We start from the raw sequence: 25587 nt of genomic DNA on the forward strand, positions 1-25587 counted from the left end.
AGAATGAACCCTTTTTTTAAAAGAAAAAAATCAGAAAAGAATATTGACCTTCCTAATGTTTCCCAGCACAAAGAAATCCATCTACTGTAGATTCCAAGACAGACCAGACCAATATGTTGACATGCTAGGCTCAGATTTCATTCCTGAAAATCTGGAACCTTCTGCTGTATAAATAACATGATCTTTTCCTTCGTTTGAATCAAGGGTGAAAACAATTGCTGGCAGATCTCAGAGTTTGCCCTTCCCCCAACTTGCTACTAGTCCTAACTTGCTACCCACAAGTCATGACTCGCATATTTTCATTAGAAGAGTTTTGAAATGTTCTGGAAATCATATGGGGAAAGAGAACTGAATCTTCCTGAGAAATAGAGTAAGGGGAAATTTTTTTAAAAGAATATAAAAGGAAATGTCTTACATATATAAATGTACAATGAAATAGTTAATGGGACTTGATAGTAAAGTTTCTTGACATAGCCTTGTCAGATATAGAAGCATTGTTAGACCTGTCCTCATTTTCAGAAAAACAAACTGGTGTGCAGAGAAAAAACAGTAATTTTTTCCCCAGAGTAAAAATACTCAAGGCCATAAAAAGAACTGGCTAACTTGGACTTGTAGTCAGCATCTCACTTCTCTGGGGAAATCAGAAGATCTATGAGGTTTGACAATTAAGTTTCCGAACTTACTGCAACAATGTCGCTAACCTATTTTTTTTTAATATCAGAAGGATTACTCATTATGAATTTGTACCAACTGGACAAACAGTTAACCAAGTTTATTATTTGGAAGTGCTGAAAAGGCTGTGTGGAAAAGTTAGACGACCAGAACTTTTCACCAACAGTTTATGGCTCTTGCATCACGACAATGCACCAGCTCACACAGCACTGTCTGTGAGGGAGTTTTTAGCCAGTCAACAAATAACTGCATTGGAACACCCTCCCTAGTCACCTGATCTGGCCCCCAATGTCTTCTTTCTTTACCCGAAGAAAAAGGAAATATTGAAAGGAAGATATTTTGATGACACTCAGGACATCAAGGGTAATAGGATGATAGCTCTGATGGCCATTCCAGAAAAAGAGTTCCAAAATTGCTTTGAAGGGTCGACTAGGCGCTGGCATCAGTGCATAGCTTCCCAAGGGGAGTACTTCGAAGGTGACCATAGTGATATTCAGCAATGAGGTATGTAGGACTTTTTCTAGGATGAGTTCCGAACTTAATTGTCACACCTCATAAATACCATATTTTAGTCTTGGTAGAACAAATTTCTGCATAAACTCATACTTTTTCCTGGTAAAAGCATTTGTGTTACTAAAGTTATTACTTGACATCGCTACAATTCTAAACATATTTAGATGTCTTAGAGTAGTGTTACATTCGCTACTATTTAAATTATACTCAAACCCTCTGATATATTTCTAGATTATTCAAAAATCAGGAGAGTTGACGGGGTGGCCAATTAGCTCAGTTGTTTAGAGCATGGTGCTGGTAGCACCAAGGTTCCTGGTTTGATCCCTGCCTGGGCCACTGAGCTGCATCCTCCTTAAAAATAAATAAATAAATAAATAAATAAATAAATAAATAAATAAATAAATAAATAAAATCAGGAGAGTTGAGGGCAGTGGTCATGCCTTAATTCTCCTTTATATTTCCCAGACTGTGTAGCACTCTGCCTTGCACCTTGTGTCATTCATATAAACCAGTTAAATGAATGCAAATTAGCCCATTGGCTAATTCCTAGGTTGTTACCTGAGGTACATTCTCAGAGACAATGGAATATACTGTAGAGACACATAGAACTAGGTTAGCAGCTGAGTGACCTTAAATGAGTGATTCCAGTAAGTGTCTTGAGAGTAGAAACAGGGCCTCTGACACTCCACACACGTTTTCCATCTGGACTTACTCCCCTCTAGTCTATCCTGACCAGTATACCTTCCAGTGTGTTCCTCTTTGGCCTGCCAAGCCAACCCCATCGCCCAGGTGTCCCCCACTCCCACCCACCTCCACCCTGTGCTGGAGCTACAGCAAACTGTTTTCAGTCTTTGCTCCCCCACCCCAAGGCCAGACTATTAGATACCTCCGTATTTCTCCCTTGAACACCAAACTCTCACCCATTCTTCGCTAGTGAATTTCTACTTGTCTTTTTTTTCGTTCTCATGTCATCTCTTCCAGGCATCTTCCCTTATTTCTGCATTCAGGGTGCAGCATTCCCTTTTCTGTGCTCCCACAGCACCCGGTCCATGTCTGTGCATAGCACCTACCACACTGGGTCGAAATGCATTGCTTAGACGTCTGTGTCCCCTACTGAAGTATGATCTACTTGAGGGCAGGGACTGGATCTTGCTCATTTCTGAGTCCATTGTGCCTAGCACAGGGCCTGGCCTAAGTAGCCTAGCCCATTTAATGATGTTTAAATTGCCCTAAGGAGTTTTAATGGGAAGACCACAGCAAAATCCAGCAAAGGTATTCTCTTAGCTGGGGGAAGGGTCAGAGGGAAAGACTAAAATATCTGGGGGCTCCCAAACTTCTGATAAGAAGGATTTTTTTTCATTTCCTAAAAGCATTAAGAAAATAGTCAATGCCACTGTTGTCTGAGCTTCTCCCCACTTCCTGCTCCACCTCCACTCTGCCTCATACCCCTACTCCCCACTATAAGGCCTAGTCTTCTGTAAGTAAGGTATGGGGGCAACAACTAGTTTTGGAATCCTGTCAGGCATTTCAAGATCTACCAGGAGATCTCACTCATCCTGAAAAACAGCAGCCTCTCAAATGGACTGATTGTCTTATAGAATGATGGGAAAACTGGGATCCAGAAAGATGAGCCAAGGTCAGTTACTACCTTAAAAGCAGGGAGATCAAGTTTTCAGGAAATATGGTTTTATTACTTTCAATCATGTAATAACAGTAATAACTAACAAGGTGTTGCCCAAAGAGGTTGGGTTCACCTCTGAATGAATATAAGAAAACAAAGTGGGCCAATCACGTTACTATAAGCAAAGGCTTCCAAATAGGTGCTTTAAAGCCAATGTACCGTTAGCACACATTTGATATAACTTTGACTTTCAAGCCCATTTTTATAGATGTTCCAAAACAGCACTATCCAGTAGAGCTTTCTGAGTTGATGAAAATATTCTATATTTACACCGTCCAATATGGTAGCCACTAGCACATGTGGCTGCTAAGCACTTGGGATGTGGTAAATTGATGAAGTGAATTTTTTATTTCTCTTAATTTCAATGAATTTATACTAGCTACCAGCTACGTGTGGCTAATGGTTAGCATATTGGACAGCACAATTTCAAAGGAAACTTCAGCCCACTCAAGGCCCCAATCACCTTGCCATCTATACATCATAGCCCCTGGCAAACTTTCTTTAAACAAAGCAATTTTTAGAAAAATTAATATAACCACCTTCCTGAAAAGTTCAAAAAAGAGGGAAAAAATTCATTATCCCTAATCTCAGAGTTATTACAACCATTGACACTTTGGGGTACATTTTTCCCCCACTCTGCCCAGCTTGCTCATTAGGATCTTGTGCCTTTTGTCAGACAGAAAGTCTTTACAGGGCAACAATAGATTCGTGTTCTTCAGCGGGCTCCAGGGACCCTCAGGGGCAGCCAAGGCCTCACATGAGTGCTTCAGGAGGGATGAGCAGTGGGGGTAAAACTGCTCACCATGGCAACAGCAACCACCACGGCATCCCAGTTTTGACTCGCCAGGGAAGGGTCCTCTGTGTGTTCCAATCTCATGTCCTGTCCTATCTTTTAACTTCTAGAAAGTCTCCTCAAGAGGTAAATTCTGGAATATTGGAGCTGGAAAAGTCCCTAGGAATGAGCTACCATAGTCCAACCCACTTGGAGTATAGATGAAGAAAGACAGAGCCAGAGACTGAGAGAGATCGGATCCTTGACTCCCAGTCCAGTGCTCCTTTCCCTCAATCACTCATTTTTTCATCAGCCTCCCAGGTCCAGTAACCAGAGCCCACTTCTCTTCCTCCTCAATACTGCTGTGCCACAGCTGCTGAGGAGAGGCAAGAGAGGGGCAGAATGTGATACACGAATCCTCTCCCAGCTCTTCTCCTTTGTGTCATTTGCTCAGCAAAGTAGGAGCAAGTGCCCATAACTACACCTAGTCTATGTCCTTCAGGAAGCCCCCCACCCCACCCCTGCCAGATAGGGAGGCCAACACCGCCTCTCCTCGGTGCCTGCCACCATTATGAAAGGCCCTGGTTGGCTGTTCCCACCATTCCCTTCTTTCTGAACCTTCTCAGAACAGCCTGGTTGAAGCCTGGTTGAACTCAGTTCTGTACCACGCAGGAAAGAAAGGTTTCCCAGTAGAGGCAATCTTTTTACAGGCTCCAGTGGCACACCAGAGGGAGAGCCAGTCCTGGCCCTGGGCAGGGTAATTTGTCCACACTCTTCTGCCCATTACGGGGATCCCTCTAGCTAGGGCACACATGACTCTCCTCTCTATGCCCTCTTAGTTTCTCTAAGAGCTCTGGCTATCACGTGGTCTCCAGTAACTTGTAAGTAGGAACCCTATTGCTACCTTCCAAATCCCTTAGTCCCATTTGCTCCCAGTAAATTTAAACAACTGCATGAGTGGGTCTAAACTCCCCTTTGTGCTATAATTAGGCTGGAACAAGGCTCACCCCAGGACAGAAATACTGTATGAGGCGGGTTATAGACTGCTGCTGGTCCCCGCAGTAGGGAAGTAGCGACCTTTTGAATAGGAGGATTAACACATTAGCACATAGATTCCTGTTTCCGGGGAGGGTTGAATTCTAGGAAAAGAGCTCCAGCTTGTAGGAGAGGGGGCAGGGAAGTGGGGAGACATCTGCACTAAAGACTGTGTTCCTGGGGTACCTGGGGGGATCAACAAGGGAAGAGGCTGACAGGCACCAGTCAGAGGAGCTGAGCAGCTCCGGACCCTCCCTGGCTCGATGTTGTACATAGAAACTGCAGAACCCCAGGATGGAAAAGCATCTCTTGTTATCTCCTGTGTCCTCCTTCTTCCTTGTCAGGTAGTGTCAGAGCAGCTGGCGTGCTGCAGCGAAGCCTTGAGAACATGAGCACTGAAGCTAGATGCACTGGAGTACCGGGAGAACTAGCTGTGTGACCTTGGGCAGGTGCCTGCACCTCTCAGGGCCTCTGTTTCTTCATTTGTACAATAGAGGGTAGTAACATCTATCTCAGGAAGTCGTTAGGAGGGATGAAATGAGGTAACATAAGAAAGCACCTAGAAAACAAATAAGAAACACCTTAACTGGCCCTCAACAAATGGTAATGCCTCACTCTCAAACATCCTCTCTGCCACCCACATTGGCAAGAATTTCCTTAGTAGGTTCTCCACTGATTCTCGTCTTTGACTGTTTCCAGCTATGCCCTGAGAAAGTTGTCCCATTACTGTCCCCTCTTCTTGCCCATTGGTATATATGGAGCAGAGTAGAGGTGGTTGAAGCCACCCTCACAGCTCTCCTTCCAAGGGCTGGCTCAGCCCTGGCATGCGGTTGGCCCAAGTTGGTGATCAGCTCAGCCCTGCTACTCTCACAGGAACTCCTAGAAAGGAAGCGCTTCATGTCCTCAGGGGCCACAGAGGAGGTGGTGGCGGCTGGGAGGGGACTTTGTACCCACTCATGGGAGTGCGTTGAAGTGGGCCCTGAGCCAGCCAGAGAGGAAGTAAATAATCAAGGGTCCAGGTGACAGGTTTATTTAAAAGAGAAGTTGGGACTTCACCAGCTTTAGAGTCTTCCTTCTTGGAAAAAAAAAAGGAGGAGGAGGAAGAGAAGGAAAAAAAAAACTTAAAAAATAACACCTTAAAAAATTTTCAAGACGAAAAAGAACCTGACAATAGTAATAAAGTCTTTCTCAAATCTAACAAAAACAGCAAAGAAGCTCAGGAAAATATATGGGTTGTTGAGTTACTAAAATAATGAAAAGCATTTCTTTTACCTTTATGGTAAGATTTGAAGGTGGCAGAAGATATTTCAGACCCCAAACCTCCTGGACAGCCACAACTCTGTAGCTCAGATTGAGGCAGGGTCAAAGCTCTACATCAAGGGATTGTGGTGAAGCCTGGCATGCCCCCCAGAATATCTGCCTTACACAGAACAGCCAGTTCATTTTCATGGCTTCTTCTTTCTCTGTTTAGCACAAGACTGGCCGATGAGGTGAGAGGACAAGTCACTGAACATCTGTAGGCCTCAGTTTCCTCATCTGTAAACTGAGGGTGGGTGACGATACTAATCTCCTTGCATCCCAGTGGGACAGTGCCATGAATTTTTGGTTATGATCTTAACATTCATTGAGCACATATGTTCCAGGGTTTGCTATTTGCTCCTTTCAGTGGTTCCGGAAAATGCTTTGCAAATTGTAAATGGATAATCCCCCAAAATGTAAAGTATTACTATTGAAAGTAGCACTTAAAAGTCTCCAACGCTTTCTTTAAAATGAATATTCATTTAAGGGCTGAATACACTTAAAAGTTAAATGGAACTGAGGCTAGAACTCTAAATGTGCCTCTTAAAGTGCACATCTCCAGGTTCAGTCTCTCAGGCCTGAATGGCTGAATTCTGCTTTGTGAATAGTCACTCTTTCAGGGGAATGATGATTTGTGTGGGGTCAAAGGTGAAGAATGCTAATTTCATGTCTTTTACTCTTAGAGTACCTTTAGGGGACTAGCAAACTAGTGAAAAACGGTTTGAAGTTTGTAAATGTCTTGTATTTACTTGCCATGCTTGCTTGGTGGCAGCTCTTCCTCGGGGCAGAAGAAAGGACTTGCCTGGGAGAGTGGCTGAACAGGTGGAATGCTACAGCTGTGCCTGGCCAGGTTGGCCCAGCCCCGAGGGCCGGCCTGGCACCTGGAAACCCCAATAACAGAAGGAAAGCCAAACACCTGGAGTGCACAACTTCCCTAGGGTCAAGGCAGGAGCATCTTAACTCACTCCAGGAAGTGCTTGGTCTGGAGCCACGCCCCCTCCAGAAATCTGGCTTGGGGGATCCTAGTTCGATTTCCAGGGGAAGAAATATGTTTGTAAATGTACCAGCTGGGACTAGCAGTGGCCCTAGACCGAACAGCCACTGAGGTTAGGATGCGAGAGTATCATATTTAGTCGCTTTGAGTCATTGGCAGTTAGGGCCTTGGTTTTGCAAACAAGGGCAGAGAAGCAGGTTATGTGGTTAGGAGGACTAAATCAGAAACTTAACCACTTAACCACTGGAGAACTGATTACCTTAGCAGGCAACCCATTTAGATTTTAATGGCTCAAAGGATTAGAAAGTTCTACCTTATGTTGAAATCTGCCTTCTTGTATCTTCTATCCTTCGTTCCTAGCTCCTCCTTCAGGAACCACATGGATTAAATCTGCTCTCTTTCCCCAACAGGCCTTAGGAACTTTGTTCCCGGACTCTCAGATTTGGCAGAGCACTAGCTATAGTGATATTTGGCTTGTTAGATGCCTTTCCATTCTTATGATCTATGTGGGGAGGAAATTGATCCTATTTTAGGAGACATGACAGTCTCTAAGTCACATAATATCTCAGTGGTTCCATTAGGAATCCTTCCTGACTCCAGATGTGCTTCCTCTACCCCCTGGAGACAAAAGGCTGCCCTGAATGTCCATTATCAACAAGAGTGTTGTGGTTTGGCATATATGGTCAATGAATTCTTAGCCAACAGAAGCAAGTATCACACAAAATCCCACAGAACTAGTACTTTTACTGTGGTAGTGGTAGTATAATAGAAGCCAAAAGTATCAGATGTTTACAGATTAAACATATCTTAAAAGGTCACGATTTTCAAAATCAGTCCACCTCACCTCTTCCTGCCCCCCACTCCCTTTGGCTTCTATCAATTTTAACAGGCAGTTTGCTATCAGACTCAATTCCACAGAAGGTAATCTAGGCACATGCTATAGGGGTAATTATATCTAATCTACAGAAGGAGATGACTGGGCCACCCCCCTTGGCCATCTCTCCCACCCCCATCTGTTCATGGCTTGGCTTTCCTGACTGAACTGCCCTTGGCATGCTTGACCTTTGTGCTTCCTTTTACTCTGTTTGAGCCTGCCAGTCAGGCCCAGCCACCAGTGAATGCCACTTAACACAACTTAAGCTGGGGCTTCTAACTAGCCTGTTGACCAAGTTCCCAAGGTCAGACAGTCAGCAACTTCTATTGAGGCTACACCATGTGCTGAGTACTATTCTAGTCTCTGTGAGAGGGAGAGGGGAAACAAAAGAAATAAAAGGCAGGGGCCCTTGTCTCCGGTGCATTTACAGGCCTAATTAGTGATCTCCAAGTGACACTCTTGAGAAAAGACTTAAGGTCACTTACAAAACAACATACAAGTGGGTATAATAAGGAGAGAAGTGAGCCCAGGGGAGATTCTAACTTCCTTGAGGGGTGGGTCCTACCTTTGTGACACCCCCTCCAAGGGCCTCTCTACATTCTCATTACTTTTGTTTGGAACAATTAAAAGGAATTTTAGGCTGGCCAGCCTCCTCTTTCTGGTCTCAGGCTCAAGGATCAAGTTGACAACTATGGGGACTTCATTGGCATCAGAAAGGGTATGTCAATATCTTGCTGAGATGACTGACTAGGCCTCTGATGTCATGTATATCCATTTGGAACCCAGCATTTCTGTCAATGATAGGAATGATAAAGCTCTCCTCTTGAGTGTCTTCCCCTGTCATCACCTGCTTTATAATAATAGAAGAAATAATATTATAATAATGGCAGCTGCTGCTAATTATTGAATACCGACTCTATGTCAGACCCCTTACATATGTTATTTCATTTAATACAATAGAAAGGATTATTTTAAGTTAAGACAATTAGTACTGTCAGTCCTTTATTTGTTCAAAAACATTACTTTGTAAAAACAAGAAGGCATTTTTCTACTCCACTTGGCAATGATGAAAACTTACTCAGAGGCTTGGGTTCAACCTGGAGTTCTTCTGCCGGATGGTGAAAAATGAATTTGAAGAAGACACAGAAAAACACCAAAGGAATAAAAAGTTCCAAATATACAGATGAGATCCTACTATAAAACACGCTATCAGGGGGCGGGGGGTTGTCACTGTGTGAGGGATATAAATGATAAATGTCTAACTATTACATTGTTTTGTGCACCTGAAACCAATAAAAAAAATGTTATAAGAAAAAAAAAAAACGGGGCCGGCCCAGTGGCTCAGGCGGTTGGAGCTAGGTGCTCCTAACTCTGAAGGCTGCTGGTTCGATTCCCACATGGACCAGTGGGCTCTTCAACCACAAAGTTGCCTGGTTCGACTCCTCAAGTCCCGCAAGGGATGGCGTGCTGCGCCCCCGACAACTAACAACGGCAACTGGACCTGGAGCTGAGCTGCACCCTCCACAATTAAGATTGCAAGGACAACAACTTGACTTGGAAAAAAAGTCATGGAAGTACACACTGTTCCCCAATAAAGTCCTGTTCCCCTTGCCCAATAAAATCTTAAAAAAAAAAAAAACACATGCTATCACAGTCATATCTCTCTATAGCAAAATGTTGGCTAAATATCTAGGTAGTGGTACATTTATTTAAAACAATATTTATTTACTTATTTTTAAATTTTTGTTGGGGAATATTGGGGAACAGTGTTTTTCCAGGACCCATCAGCTCCAAGTTACGTTATTGTTTTCAATGTAGTTGTGGAGGGTGCAGCTCATTGGCCCGTGTGGGAATCGAACCAGCGACCTTGGTGTTATGAGCACTGTGCTCTAATCAACTGAGCCAACTGGCCATCCCTAAAACAATATTTAGATCAACACAAATTGAGGTGGATTTTTCATGTTATTTGAAATGGATTTTTTTACGGTGGCCAAGACATGGAAATTACCAAAATGTCCTTCGATAGATGAATGGATAACAAAGTTCTGGTATATATACACAATGGAATACTATTCGGAGGTAAGAAAAGATGATATAGGAACATTTGTGACAACATGGATGGATCTTGAGAGTATGATGTTAAGCGAAATAAGTCAGACAGAAAAAGCAGAGAACCATATGATTTCACTGATATGTGGTATATAAACCAAAACCAACAAAAGGACAAGACAAGCAACTGAGAAACAAAATCTCATAGACACGGACAATAGTTTAGTGGTTACCAGAGGGTAAGGGGGGTGGGGGGTGGGAGATGAGGGTAAAGGGGGATCAAATATATGGTGATGGAAGGAGAACTGACTATGGGTGGTGAACACACAATGGGATTTATAGATGATGTAATACAGAATTGTACACCTGAAATCTATGTAACTCTACCAACAATTGCCACCCCAATAAACTTTAATTTAAAAAAATGGAATTTTTAAAATCAGTATGGTACATTGAGGCAAAAAATGAAGGGAGCTAATATTTGTCATCTGTATATTATGTTCAAGATACTTTTAATCTTCACAACCATCCTTTGAGGAAGGCAGCATTTTAATTCCCATTTTCCAGGTGAGCAACTGAAGCCTAGAAAGATTAAATAACTTTCCCAAGATCACAAATGAACAAAATGGTTGAGGACATACGTGTATCCAATTCCAAATCGAGGATTCTTTCCACTACATTTTATTGCCCTCTAGCCATGAATGTGTTAACCTAGACTATGGGACAACAGAGGGCATATCTCAGTCGTGTCTGTCCAGCTCCACACAAAGCACTGGGCTCTCTGTGTCTCCCTGTGGGCCAGAGGAAGAACCCCCCCCCACCCCCGCACCACCACCCCCCCCCCCCCCCCTGAACTGCAGCGGGAGGGAGGGATTACTATCTCTGAGCCTCACCCCAGTGAGAGGGCAAGTGACTGTCCAGGCTTGGGCCGGGGCTGAAAAGATAATCTTGTCCCAGGAAAGATGCCCAGGCTCACTTTGGCCTCAATGTGGTCCAGGCCTCCTCTTCTTCCAGTCCCTCGGCAGTCTGCCACCACCACGACAACCACTGGGCCACAAACAAGGGCAAGGAGGCCCACTCCTTCCTGTTGGATCTGGGGAAGTACTGTTTGCCTGTCAGGCTCCTTTAGCTCAGGCCAGGTTTCTGGCTGGGCTGGTGACCTCTCTCTTGACAACTTTAACCACCTGTCTGGGTAGTCTGCTCCTGGACCTGCCTGGCAGCAGGGGACTGGCCCTGGTGACTCTCTGAGGCCCCTTCCAGTGCAGTAATTCAGATTCCCAGAGGGCCCTGAGGCCCCGGGGTTCAGGCAGCTTTGCTGGGACCACGGATATTAGCCAAGGAGGTAGCTATGTAAGACAGTATAACCAGAAGAGAGGAGCACCGTGTATATTGCTTCTCCTTATACATAATGGATCATAATTATAATACTTGGAACTTATGTGGGGTCTGCTTTCCAGAAGCTCAAAGCCGAAGAGAGTACTTTAGTTTCTCAGTCAGTCTCTCACACACAGAGGCACGTACACACACACTTTAAAGAGCAGGCCAAAAAGTGTTATAAATAAAATCCTAGAACATGAGTGGGAGGAATACACAGGAAAATTTCACTGTGAGAGATGAGAATGCACCAACTCCTTGCAGGATGGTTTCACTCTGACAACCCACAATTGTGCTATTAATCAGACATGGAGCTAGATATATAGTTGCTTTGCTCAGGCTTTTTCTTCTTCTCCTTGTCAATACATATTAAAGAAGGTGTAAATACTGTTGGTTTTCAAGGTAAGGCTAACAGTGAGAGAAAGAAGATAGTCTTTATAGGTACAGTAAGAGAACAACCTGATGGATCACACTTACATTGTCAAGCATCCTTTCCTTCCAGCTAGACAGAGCTCCATGCTGCCAACCCCATAGGTTCAGCTCACTTGCTCCTCCCTATGTGTTTCCACTCTTCCCCCAAGCTGAAATGTCCCCCACTCTCTACCCTCTGCCCGTCCCCAAATGCTCATATTCTAGGCCTTTGTTCAAGGCATTCTATTTATCTGACATGCCCTCAGCCCTCCTCCTATCCCCTTGAGGTCTCTCTGGTGTGGATATCTCCTCTTGCCTGACCCACCCCCCAGAAGACACAGTGACCTTATCCCTCCTCTGATCATGAGGACCGTTGGCTATCTGAACCAAACACACAGAGCCTGCCTTGTGACTTACCGTTTCGGTCCCTGCCAACAGTGGACGTTCCTAAAGAACAGGCCAGGGCCATTGTTTATTCCCTGTTCATCATATACAGAGGGTGCCAACAAAATGTATACACATTTTAGGAAAGGAAAAATCTATTAAAATTGTAATACTCAATATATACGCATAGCAAAAGATGAATACAAGTCATGTTTGACTTCTGCAAATACAAGAGGTACTCAAAGTGGTTACCATCAGCATCCAGACACTTCTGATCGCGACGAACTACTGCTTGAGCAACGTTGACCAAAGTGTCCACTTGTATACATTTTTTTGGCATCCCCGGTCTACTTGACATGTGACTTTTTTCAAAATTTTAGAAGCAAAGGAGTTATCCAGGAGGTGGGCCTTGTTTTGCTGACTTTAAACAAAGTATAATTTACTTTATTAAATAGCTATGTACATGATTCATAACTCCTGTGACAATTCTTCTATCAGTTCATTCTTCACTTATTCCTCTTTCCTCTACACAAGCCCTCTCCTCTCGCCCACCCCGGTTTTTGGTTTAGTGTTTGTGATGGGATAATAATTCATATTTTTCAAGCAAAAGTAGTATTTTCTAAAATAACACAAGACCCAGCTCTATAGCTCTAGAACTAGTTTCTGCTCTTATATTTTATAAGCCTAGGAAACATACACACACAGGTTGCCTAGGAGGTAGAGAGATTTTTCGGTGGGCCTCCACAAATAAAAAATAAAAGAGCCCATGGAAAAAGATTGGTTCTGGAAGGCTCAGAAAAACACTTAGAGAATCTGCTAAATAATATTTTTGTCTGCTGTTTGTAAATGTGACTCGCTTTGAAACCATCTGTCATGCAGTCCTTTGGAGACAGCTGTGAAGTATTTAAATCTGTGAAAACGAGTATATTTTTGTATATACCAAAGCAGTGTTTTAATGGGTCCCTGCTGCATGTTGTCCAGTGCATTCTTTGAAATATGATTTTATCCAATTGTCAAGTAACATTTAAAATAGAACCCAAAGAAGGGACAGGGCAATGAATGAAGAAGCTGAGGCAGTTTGTAGCTGTATTTCTTCACGGAATGAATGGAGAGGCTGCAATGCAGGTGGGAGAGCCGTGTTTCTTCACAGGTCTGGGGTGGAGTTGGAGTTTTTGCTGCTCTTCCTTCAAGTTAGGGAAGCAGCCATTCCCCAGGTTGAGGGAGGACTGTAGCCAGCTGCTCCTCATTTCCTAGCAAAGGGCTCGATCCATGCAGCCAGAATTGGGCATTGCTGACAGCTCAGAGCTTCAACCTTTATAACATTTCTGTTCTCACTGCAACCCTGGGTCCCTGTGGGTAACATCTCGCCTGAGCAGTGCTCAAAACGTCTAAATTAATGGCAGCAGCAGCAGCTGTTGCAGTAAGAAATTTGAAAATTATCAAAAAGTCTTCCTCATGTTGAGTGTAATAGGTAGACTCAAAGGAAAACTCCTTTCTCCAAACACCTATAAGACTTATTATTAGTGTTTCACACATGCTATCGTGGGCCATGAATCGTCTCTTGGGGGACATGTCTTGTCTGCCCAGGAAAATTGTAAGTTTCTTGAGGGCCATGATCACGTCTAGGGTAAAAACCAAGTGTCAGAGCTGGAAAGAACTCCAGACCTCAAATATCAGAGATGAGAAAATTAGGGTGAAGATACTGCTAAGTGACAGAGTTAGGACTCCGTCAGAGGCCTCCAGATTCACAGCCCAATGACATCTCATCATGTCATATTCCAAGATCTGCCAAAGACAGATTACTGCCCCACAGAGGGCAACAGGATAGAGCCTTCCCTTATAATACCCAGACACAATCCATGATAAAGAGAGTATGTCAATATCTAAAAGAATTGGAAGCTGGTACCGAAATACATGTGCATACATGCTCATAGCAGCATTGTTTATAACAGTTAAAAGGTGGGACAAGCCCAAATATCCATCAGAGAATGAATGAATTAACAAATTGTGGCATATAGTATACACAATGACTATCCTTCTAACTAATTCTTTATGTATCTCCTTTGTTACTTCCTAAGGATAAATTCCTGGGATTGCAAAACATGGAAACAATGCAAATGGCCATCAATTGATAAATGGATAAATAAAATATGTATAACCATACAATGGAATATTATTCAGCCATGAAAAGGAATGAAGTACTGATATAAGCTACAACATGGATGAACTTCAAAAACATTATGCTAAGTGAAATGAGCCAGACACAAAAAGACTAATATTGTATGATTCCACTTACATGAAATGTCCAGAATAGGCAAATTTACAGAGATCGGAAGTATATTAGAGGTTACCAGGGGCTGGTAGAGGGGGAAATGGGGAATTATTGCTTAATTGGCATAGAGTTTCTTTGGGGAGTGATTAAAAGTTTGGGACCTAATTAGAGGTTGCTACACAACATTGTGAATGCACCAAATGCCACTCAACTGTTGACTTTAAAATTGTTAATTTTGTATTGTATGAAGTTCAACTCAATTCAAAAAATAAGGAAAGAAAGCGTTTCAGCATCTTAGCTCATGGGTCTAGGCCATGACTGACCGCTAGCTGCCCCAACCCCAAACAGAGTCTCACTGGGATGCAAATTGTCTTGTATGACAAGCGTGGAGATTAAGAACAAGGGCTTTAGTATCAGAATTGGGCACAACTTTCAGCTCTGCCACTGATCATCTGAGTGCCCTTGGGCAAGTGATTTAATCTCTCTGAGCCTCAGTTTCCTCACTTGTGAAATGGAGATAACATTAGAACTTACCTCATGGGGTTGCCACAAAGATTAAATAACACACAGTAAGTGTTCAAAAGGTAATCAATAATACTTTTAGGAAAGGTGTATAGATAAGAAGAGCTCAATAAATAATAGCTATTATCTAGGGTATGGCAGCAGCCTGAAAGAAACAACAAAGAAGCCAAGCAAGTATTGGACCTTAAAAGTGCAAAATCTATTCAGTTCAGTATTCAGTTCAGAATAGGTGACCGTCTCACCCTATTACTTTTACGCAGTCTGACAGCCAGGCACCCAGTTTCTCCTGATTAACAAAGATGGGACATGCCCCTCAACATATTTCATAGCTGTTACCCTTGACTCTCTTCACTGGTTTCCAACTACATTTCACATTTCTGTAGTTTTTACCTGGTTTTCCACTTGCGGCTCTGTAGCTGGTAATACCACCAGTTCGGTCCCATTCTTCATCCTCAGATCTCCCTCCAGGACTTAGTTGCATTCACGCTTCCAGCTCTTCTAGCTTCTGAGCCTCCTGGTCAGGCCTTGATAATTCAGCACTGCATTCTAATCATCAACCATCCCCATGCCACCTGAGAGCCCCAAGGTGATGATTTTAGAGAGTAGCTGCTTGATAAATGTTTGAGAATAATGCAAGAAGAAAGAAAAGATGGCATGGCTGGTGAGCTCAGTTGGATAGAGCGTGTTGCTGGTAGCACCAAGGGGTTGCCAGTTTGATCCCCACATGGGCCACTGTGAGCTGTGCCCTCCTTAAAAAAGAAGAAGAAGAAGGAGAAGGAGAAGGAGAAGGAGAAGGAGAAGGAGAAGGAGAAGGAGAAGGAGAAGGAGAAGGAGAAGGAGAAGGAGAAGGAGAAGGAGAAGGAGAAGGAGAAGAAGAAGAAGAAGAAGAAGAAGAAGAAGAAGAAGAAGAAGAAGAAGAAGAAAGAAAGAAAAGAAGGCCTTTATTTAAGTGAGCTGACATATGTTGTAAGTAAAAGACAGAGAACATCAGGGAGGAAAGAAAAAAGCAAGTAAGAAAAATGAAAGCTTCTTTTCACCAGGACAATGATGTTCATTTAAAAAAAATATTTTTTATTTTTGAGACTGTAAAAGTCACATATATTTACTGTAGAACACAGAAAAGTCTCCAAATTTTATATATATTCATATATATACGTATATATTACATACGAGTACACACACACACACACACCATACACTACACCTAACCCTTCCATTGAAAAAAATTATGGCTGTGGTTTGTTGTAGCCCCCTTTCTGTATAACATACATACACAGTATAGTGCATAAATCTGAAGTATGTAGTCGGATGAATTTTTACATATGTATACACTCATGTAACCACCATTAGATCAAAATACAGAATATTCTAGCACTCCCAGAAGGTTTTCTCAAAATCCTTTATTCATACCATGTTTCCCCGAAAACAAGACCGGGTCTTATATTAAGTTTTGCTCCAAAAGATGCATTAGGGCTTATGTTCAGGGGATGTCATCCTGAAAAATCATGCTAGGGCTTATTTTCCGGTTGAATCTTATTTTCAGGGAAACACAGTAGTAACTAAAACATTGACTAAAACCAGCAACATTTTTCAAAATCATGTCATTTGCACATATTTATTACATATAGATAAACTCATATGAATCCATGCTTTAAAGAAAATAAACTTAGGCGTCACAGAAATTAGATTAGCTCATTTAAAATTGGAAATTTGACTTAGGAAAACAAATTTTTCTTGATACATTTTTCAGCAGCTCCTTACTTTAACCATGAGAAACCAAAGGAAGAAAGGCAAGGTCCTCCTGGAGGTGGTGGGATAGCAGGAGCAGGGAAGAGCCTCTTCCTTGTTTCTGCCAACTTTTGTACATCCTCCCTCATCCCCCACAAGCCTTGTGCATGCTAGAATACTCTGTGTGCTCTGAGAATTAAGAAAATGTCGGTTAGAATCATGGAAAGTCAGTCTGGGTTGGGGAAGATTGTATATGTCAGCAGAGAGGGACATGGGAAAGGCTAAGGCCCCTGTGCTGGGTGTGTAGCTTGGATTCGGCTAGATGCCTGGAATGTCTCTCCAGGTTTAATAGTTTCCTTGATCATTTGAATGTATTATTGTTATAGCAGCAGTAACACCAGCAGTTCCGTAGACATCACCCATCAGTGGTTAGAAAATGACAAATGTCAAACTATTTCTGACTTTGACTCTCTTCAACTCTTTTTATCTGTGGTATCTCTTTGGATTAAAAATGCCCACTCCCTGCTGGGTCTTCTTAAAAATGCACATTGTCTCTTCACATAAAGGCAGGAATGATGGTGCTATGGAAAAAAGAAGAGGAGGAGGAGAAGAAAGAAAAAAAGGAATTCATTTCAACTTCTCAGGTTTGAAGTGCAAGTCCAGAAACCTGTTGGGCTAAATTGGTACTTCATTAAGAACTTTCTTATGTCAGTTAAAACATTTTGTTGCTTTTTAACTGGGCCTTGGTTTTGCAGCTCAATTTCCTAATGCTCACAGAGGAGGAGCAGATTTCATAATGTTTATGGCCCAAGTTACTGAGGGTGCTCTTCAGCTCCTTGGAGCCCTGTGAGAGTGAAGCTGACACCAGATAGCTTGTCTGTTTTTCCAAACAAGGTAGAGGATGAATATAAAATACAATATTCAGCACCACATGTCACTAGGTATACTCTACAACCTTGAGCCACAATATGCCTGATACCTAGAAGCCCTTGTTCTCAGTTGAAATCCTGATCATAAGCAGCAAGGTTGGAAAAACACCATTACCACTGCTACTGTTCTAGTCAGACCTATGTTTTGCCTCTAACAGTCTTTCACAGGCTTGAAATTTCAAAAGAAAAAGGAAAGGTTAAGTTTGAGGTGGATTGACTAGACAAATGCCAAGGTCTCTTCTAGATTTCACATTCTAATAGCCTCTGCCCAGACAATGCTAGATTCCCTGCCTCCACCCTGTCTTTCTGCCTATGATTTTCTCATCAGCTGGGTGAGATGTGAAAGAGTAATACAAAACAATTTTGAAAAATGAATGTTCCAGAAGTGCCTTCACAATCTTAGTGCCAAACACAAAGTATCAGTGCTTTTATTTAATCAAAAACATATGAAGAAATAATTTTCTTTCCATGAATGAACCATTTATGTCCAGTGGGCAAATTAGAGAAAGAACTCTCTCCCAATTACATCGAAATTCATATTTTAAATCTAAAGCTGTAGGTCAAATCATGTGCAACAAGCTAGAGTAATGAATATCTCTGGCAACTGTTGCCATCACAGGGAAGTGTAATCAATGAAAAGTTGGGTTCTTTTTTTTAGTAGTTAGAAATGTTCTTCATAAATCAGACTGTAAGTAAAAGCTGAGGTATAGAGAAGACTAATCGGCTTTCTTCCTGTATAGCCTTTGGTCTTGGTTCTCCTATGAGCATGAGACATAAGTTGTAATTTTTACAGAAGCTGCATACTTCATGAAACCTTTGCCCCAGCAGTAAAGTATGAGAAAACATCAGTACCAGTAGATATGTGATTGTTGCATAAGAATGTCCATGTTACTCTTTGGGCTTCAGTTATCTCATCAGGGAAATGGGGATAAGAATCACCTTCCCTGGAGTGAGAGAGCCATATTGTATGAAAGCAACTCAGATCCCTCTCTGTTCTACAATTCGTACAATTCAATGCTAATTATGGACCAATACAGATACAATTCATGTGTCCCAGTGCAAGATTATTAGACCAATATACTACCATACTAAAAAGCATTTCAATGCCACCAGGGTTGGGTCTGAGCAAATAGTGAAGTGAATGGAATTTATAATAACTATAATAACAATAGCATTAGCTAAGATTTCTTGAGCCCCAACTTTTGGGCTCTACGAGAGAAGGGACATTGTTTTTTTCACCTCTATATTCCCAAAGCCTAGAAGAGTGTTGATCTTCAATAACTACTTGTTGACTGAAGGAATGAGTGAGTGTATAAATAAATGAATGCTTGGTACCACGCATCATGCTAAATGCTTTCTGATTACTTCAGTGTGTCCATGCCTGGTGCCGAGGGCAGAAAAATGAATTTGACATGCTCCAGGCCAAGAGGAATGCTTTTCATATATTTTCTCTTGTAATCCTCACAGTGTAGGCACGACACATCAGAAAAGTGAGGCTCAGAGAGGGTAAGTTACTTACCTAAGGACACACAGTCAGTAAATGGCAGAGCCAGGATTCAACTCTCAGCTGGCTTGACCCCATTGCTTAGCCTCTTTTACCGAGAAACACTGCCTTTCTTCATCCTGTCTGTCTTTAATTTACTTATTTTCTGCTCTTCGTACAGAATCCTTGGATGAATGTTGGGTCCTCATTACTTTGTTAAGAAGACTGCAGTGGTCTAACTTCCCTCTTTTCAGCCCATCCTATGCCTCCTCATCTCCCCAGATCATTCTTTCTAACATACTGTTTTCATCTTTTCACTCTCTGCTTACATATTTTCAGTGTTGATAGGGTCAAGATGGCACTGTCATCTCAGGGTAATGTGCCCCCATTATCTGGCATCTTATTTCGTGATGGTCTCCCAGATGAACCTGTATTCAGCCAAGACAGTGTCTTCACTGGCCTCCACTGGCCTCATACATCCTCTCTGCCTAGTGATACCTCCCTGTCCTTCATGGCCCAAAGGAAGTTCTACCTTTTCCACTCCTTTACACAGAAGCCTTGTACCATCTTTGAAGTTTTCCTGGGTGTGTTTTGGGTTTGGGGCATAGTGAGAAGTGGCTATATTGCTGAACTTGGACTCAGAAGTCTTCAATTTAAGATTGAACCAGTTTCCTCACTCCTATTACAGAAAATAATAGATACTTCATAGATAATACATGTGGAAGCAATTCCTAAACTCTGCAGTATCAAACATATACCAGTTATTATTGTGAGATTGTCTTCTCATGGAAGACTTTTTAAGCAAGGAGCATGACACTTGCAAATGATGCTATAGAAAGATTGATTTTGTGATAGTCCTTGGGTGGATGATTGGGGATAGAGGTCGGAGGCTAGAAGACCTGCTAGGAGGCTGGTTCTATAGTCCAGACAAGAGGCAATGAAACCTGGACAAGGGTTGGTGGCTGTGGAGTGGAAAGAGGACTCAATTGGTCCAGGTGATTAATGAAGAGAGAGGGAGTGTGGCGACTATGACACTGGGAGAACAGTGGGAAACACTGACACAAACAGGAAAGTATGGTGACTGGGTACCTGGAGCTGGTGGTTAAAGCTATAAACACAGATGAGCTCTCTGAGGGATAAAAAAAAGATATAAGGCGAACTTCAGGATTTAGAGAAAGAATACTAGAGGGATATATGAAATTAGGAGACAGAAACAGACTACACATACCAATTCCTTTGAAGTGGCTGATCCTTACATCACCCGAACTTCTATAAATTTCCAGAGGAACCAACAGGACTCTGGTGATAGGAAACAAAGAGCACATTAGGACGACTGGACTGTCTGGAGGGACATGCATTGTCTTGTGTTATCTTTTCTAGTGCTTTCCTCCATGTAGATATGGCTTCTACTGCCCCAAGCAGTTTACTAGATCTTCAAAGGCCTCTGGTCTTTCAGGTTTCTAGAGTCTCCACAGAGCCAACCTTTGCACACAGTAAGTGGTCAGAAGACCCTACTTGCTCGGTTGCTTGAAAAGGAGAGGCGTGGGGTGAGAGACGAAAGTTACTTGGTAAAATCTAAGCTGAAGATAGAGTTTGTCCAGTAAACTTTTAAGTGTTCTGAAGTAGTCACTAACATTTAAAAATCAGGAGATTTCAGATATAATTCCAGGTGAACCTGTACTCTGGGAGGCAATAGACATTCAAATAAAATAAAGTCTAGGAGAACTCTTGGAGGCTGGGCATGGAGGAGACTTCAAGAGAAAGTATGGCCTCTGCTGAGGGGCAAGTGTAGGAACCCTTTTGTAGACAGTGCTTTAGAGGCCTGGAGCCATTAGTTCTGCTTGGGGGAGATCCAGGAAGGTTTTGCAGAAGAGGTGCTATCTCAGCTAAGTCTTGATGGATGAGTATAGAGGAGTTTTCCAAAGGATAGACGGGAAGGAAAAGGTACTCCTAGCAGGGGCAGGGTAAGGTTGCAAGGAAGTGCATGGCATGATGGAGAATGATGACATGTTCTTGTGGGACCGAGCACAATACACGGGGTTGGGAAGTGCACAGTAAGAAAGCTGGTAATGTAGACTATGGCCCAATAGCAAAGATCAAGATCTGTTGAACAACTTGGGAATTGATCTGGAAAGCAGTGGGGTACCATGGGGCAGGGGGCAGGGTTAAGCAGGGGAGGGACATTGGTCAGGTGATGTTGTCAAAGGCTTACTCTGATGGCTCTGGGAAGGATGGGCTGGCTGGGGGAGAAACTAGAGGGCTGCAGGACAACCACCTATCGTCCTAAGGGAGGAAGTCACATTCTACTCCACATCCCCATATTTGGCAACTAAAGTAGCTCCCCAGCAGGCCAAGAAAAGTGCCGCCAAAGCTGAGACAATGGACCTGATTCAACTAGTACTTCATTTGGAGGACAGCGGCACTAGGTGAAGACTTTGTTCTGTCTGCCCATCAGCGAATGCACACCAATGCCACATCAGGAGAAACACCTCATTTGGGAAAACCAAGTATACCATAAATGCATTCTACCTAAGCAAGCCTTTGCATATAGGTCTTAGGCAGTACATGAAACTGTAAACTCCTTTCGGCTTGTACTTCTTCCTTCCCAGGACTGAGCACCATCTGGTACATAGTAGGTGCTCAATGACCATTTATTAATCTGAAGCAGGGACACTTCTACAGGATCTGGGCAGTTGCACATTCACTTCCTACCCTAAATGAGACCCAGAGTACTGTGTTTTCTAACAAAAAATTGCATGGGATTCAGTCAAAGGCCTTACATTTTTCAGTCTTGGTTCAGCCACTCAAAAGCCCTGTGGCTATGGACAAGCCACATAACCCGAGACTCAATTAGCTTATCTATTTAAAAAAAAACACACTGAAAGTTTCTGAGAGTATGAGAGTATACCTGGAAGCACTTTGCAAACTGTAAAGCAGTATGTGACCCAAAGTGGTCTACCCATAAAATGGAATATTATTCAGCCATATAAAGAAAATTCTCATATATGCTACCACATGGACGGATCTTGAAAACATGATTCTAGGTGAAAGAAGCCAGACACGAAAGTTCACATATTGCATGATTCCATTTGTATGAAATGTCAAGAATAGGCAAATCAACAGATACAGAAGCAGATTAGTGGTTTCCAGGGGCTGGGGGAGAAGTGCATAGACTTTGATTGCTGTATGGATACGAGGTTTCCTTTCAGGATGATGAAAATATTCTAGAACTAGAGAGTGGTGATGGTTGTATATCACTGTGAATGTACTAAATGCTATTGAGTTGTACACTTCAAAATGATTAAAATGCTAAATGTTATGTTTGTGTATTTTACCACAATAAAAAGAGCAAAAAAAAAAGTGCTAGATGAGGGTTAATCATCCTGAGAAGTTATTGATTCTTGCATTCTACGTGCAGCCCCAATCCACTTTTTGGCGTCCAGAAAACTTACAGAGTGGGTGCATCTCCACTAAGGAGCCTCTTCAGAAGAGAAGAACTGGAGTGGGGGTGGGGGAGGGAAGGAGGAGCTGTGGCCCATCTGAAAAGGGAAGCTGGATAGTATTTGTTTTGTAGATTGCCAGTTGTTCACCCTGTTTGTATTTAAATGAAAGGAGGCTTTGAAGTGGGAGCCGCCTCTGAGCAGGGCTTGGGGTTCCTGCCTTGTGTGGTAAAGTTCAGACTTGTCCAGATCCGTTTTTAGCCAGAGGTTACTGTTTCTGGTGGAAAGGGCTCAAGTTTTGGTTACTAATACATGAACAGGAAGAGCAGGAGTAAACTGGGAGCAAGGAATGAGTTCCCCCTGGACTTGGTGTGAAAAGAAGCTTTCTGATTGGCGCTTCATGGTTTGGGAGTGTCTTTTTCTCACTTATGGTCACTGGATTTTATTTTATTATTAATGTCGGCTGCATCTCAGATTATATTCTCTTTTTACCGAACATCTTTAAGTAAATGCATCAATCACCGAAAGTTAAAAGTGCTGGGCTAAGCCCTAGCAATGCCTTGAGGACCTGATGGTTATCAGTTTGAGGAAAACTTGTACTATTTGAAAGTCCCTTGAAAATGGCAGGAAATTCATTTGTAGTTGAGTTTGCATATTTAGAAAAATTCCTCTCCTAGTTGCAGAGTTGAATGTTCTGCCAACCCACAGAAATTGTTAAGTCCCATTTTTAGACGGGTCACAATCTGTCTGTTTATGCTGATGATCTCCAAGAGTTAATAAAATGTAGAAGAGTCTGCAGTGGCATTCAAAACAGCTAGTTGCTTTCTACAGCTCCTCATAGCCAACCATGTCAACGTGGTTTGCAAACAACAGTGGAGGAAGTCTCAACAAACCCTATGAGGGTGATAATTGTAATGATGGTTCATATCTTCACCCTATGTAATTTTATGGGAATTGAGAGTCTAGCCAAATAATAAGTTCCAACCGCTTTTATCTGCCCAGTTCCCAGCACAGTCCCGAGGTGTCTGAGGCACTTCTCATTGTAACCTCTTAAAGCAGACTGTAACAATAACAACGGTAATGACAAGTTCCCAATCTGCACAGTTCCCTTCATTAAAGGAGCCCTGGGAGCTTCAAAAACACTCATTAATGGAATCTGACAAAGCTTCGAAGGTGGGAAGGCTTGCTCATTTCCAGTTCTCTGGTGGCTACGAGGAGACTAGGTCCCAGAAAGGTGAGGGTGGAGAGTTGGGGGTCTTGCGCTACCTTTATTCCATGTGACCGAGGAGTCAAGTCCCCGGTTCTGGACTCACCCCCCGCCCCCAGCTGCATGCTATTAGCAAGTCGCTTCCCTTCTCTGGGCCTCAGTTTCCCTACGTGCAGAAGGAGGGTTGGAGTTAGGAGGTTTCTAAGGTCAACCCTGACTCTGGGGCTTTCTCCCACTTCAGGGTTTGGTTAGACTGGTAGCAGAACCAGGCGAGGTGGGGAGGAGTGGAGGCGGGAGGAGAATGCCTGCCAGGGTTCCGAACGAGGCAGTGCTCTATGAGCAGCAGGTCTGAGGAGGCCAGGTGAGGCTCTAGGGCCAGCTCGGAGTCTCAAGTCCCCCTGGTGCTTGCAAGGAAACAATGCGAGTAATGCCAGTGCCTTTCCCTCCTGGCCCAGGAACTGGGAGGTTAGGAGCGTCCTTGGGCTGCGGGGCGGCAGCGGGGGTGGGGGGGAAGGAGTGGAGGGCGACAGCGAGGGAGGGGGGCAGGTATCGAGCCGGAGGGTTTCGCTCAGCTTTGGCCCCGCGGGCAGCGGGTCAGGTGGCCGCGCACAGAAATCCTAGGGCTCGGACGTGGGTTTCGGGACAAATCCCCAGCCGCTTGGTCCCCTAGGACTTGGGCCTTATACCCCGGAGAAATTAGCCTTTCCTCTATGGATGGGGGGCGGCGGGCAGGCTCCCTGCCTTCCCGGAGGAGGGGAGGAGGGAGGAGCCCGGCGGGGCGTGTCTCGTGAGGGAGCGCCCGCGCGCCCGGTGCGGCCCCCTAGGAAGTGGATTTAGTTGCTCCGGATCCAACCCCGCTTCCAGGTTTTCTCCTGTCCCGGCCCTGCGAGCTCCCGCCTGTCTCCGGCCCCCCCGCCGCCCACCCCCTCCCCGTGTGCCGCCCGCTGGGCCAAGTTTGCCGAGCGTCGCGGTGCACGCCGGCCAGTCAATCAGCGGCGGAGGTGAGGAGGGTGCAGCCGCGCGGCCGAGGGCAGAGTGAGCGAGTCGAGAGGAACCTGGAGAGCGGAGCAGTGCCGGGCAGCCCGATCCGCGCGCAGTGAGCGCCAGCCGCCGCCGCCCACACCCTCCGCGGCCCCCGCGGCGCCTGCCACCTTCCCCTCCTTTTCCGCGCCCTTGTCCCACCGGCCGGCCAGCTCGCCCCGTTCTCTGCCCTCGGGAGCCTCGAGGTCACCGGTCAGCGCCTCCGCTCCCTTGGGCGGCGCACCGCCTCTACGCCCTCTTTCTCCTCCTCCCCCGGCCGGGCGCCTGGCACTGGGGACCGTTGCCTGACGCGCGAGGCCCAGTTCTACTTTTCTTCGCCTTGCGTTTCCTCCTCCTGCCGCTCTCCCCCTCCAACTCCTACTTCAACTCCCTCGCCCTCTCGCTCCACTCGCGAGCCCCCGACTCCTCGCCCCTCGGCCCGCGCCCGCAACTTTCTGTCGCGTCCCGAAGGTGGGAGTGCGTCTGTCCGGCCCGCACCATGGCACGGTTCGGTTTGCCCGCGCTTCTCTGCACTCTGGCTGTGCTCAGCGCCGTGCTGCTGGCTGCCGAGCTCAAGTCGAAAAGTTGCTCGGAAGTGCGACGTCTCTACGTGTCCAAAGGCTTCAACAAGAACGATGCCCCCATGCACGAGATCAACGGTAGGTGGGAACCCTCCGGGGCGAGCGCAGATACGGGTACCACGGAGAAGGGGCCGCGGAAGCCCCCTCGTTCTGCCACCCCCTGCGCCGGATGCAGGTAGCCCAGAGGGAGAGCGCGAGAGTGAGCCCCGGCGTAGAAGGTTCCCGCGGAGGCGGCGGCCCTTGGGGCGTTGCGAGTGGTGGGGCGCCGCCGAATTCCCCGATGCCACTCCCGCGGTCTGCCCTCCACTCCGTAGCCTTCCGGGTCCCAGGAAGGTCCAGAGGACTCT

The 25587-nt window shown here is 44.4% G+C and overlaps 1 protein-coding gene across 1 annotated transcript in view; it reads left to right on the forward strand.

Annotated features, from left to right (window-relative positions):
- The first annotated feature begins 24511 nt into the window (after positions 1-24511).
- The window catches only part of GPC4 (glypican 4), a 121077-nt gene continuing 120001 nt past the window's right edge, over positions 24512-25587 (forward strand). The window contains exon 1 of the mRNA XM_033114643.1: positions 24512-25318. Coding sequence (XP_032970534.1) covers positions 25159-25318 — 160 coding nt within the window. The 5' untranslated portion in view covers positions 24512-25158. The remainder of the gene's footprint in view (positions 25319-25587) is intronic.

Source organism: Rhinolophus ferrumequinum, chromosome X, assembly GCF_004115265.2.
Source record: "Rhinolophus ferrumequinum isolate MPI-CBG mRhiFer1 chromosome X, mRhiFer1_v1.p, whole genome shotgun sequence".
NCBI classification, from domain to species: Eukaryota; Metazoa; Chordata; class Mammalia; order Chiroptera; family Rhinolophidae; genus Rhinolophus; species Rhinolophus ferrumequinum.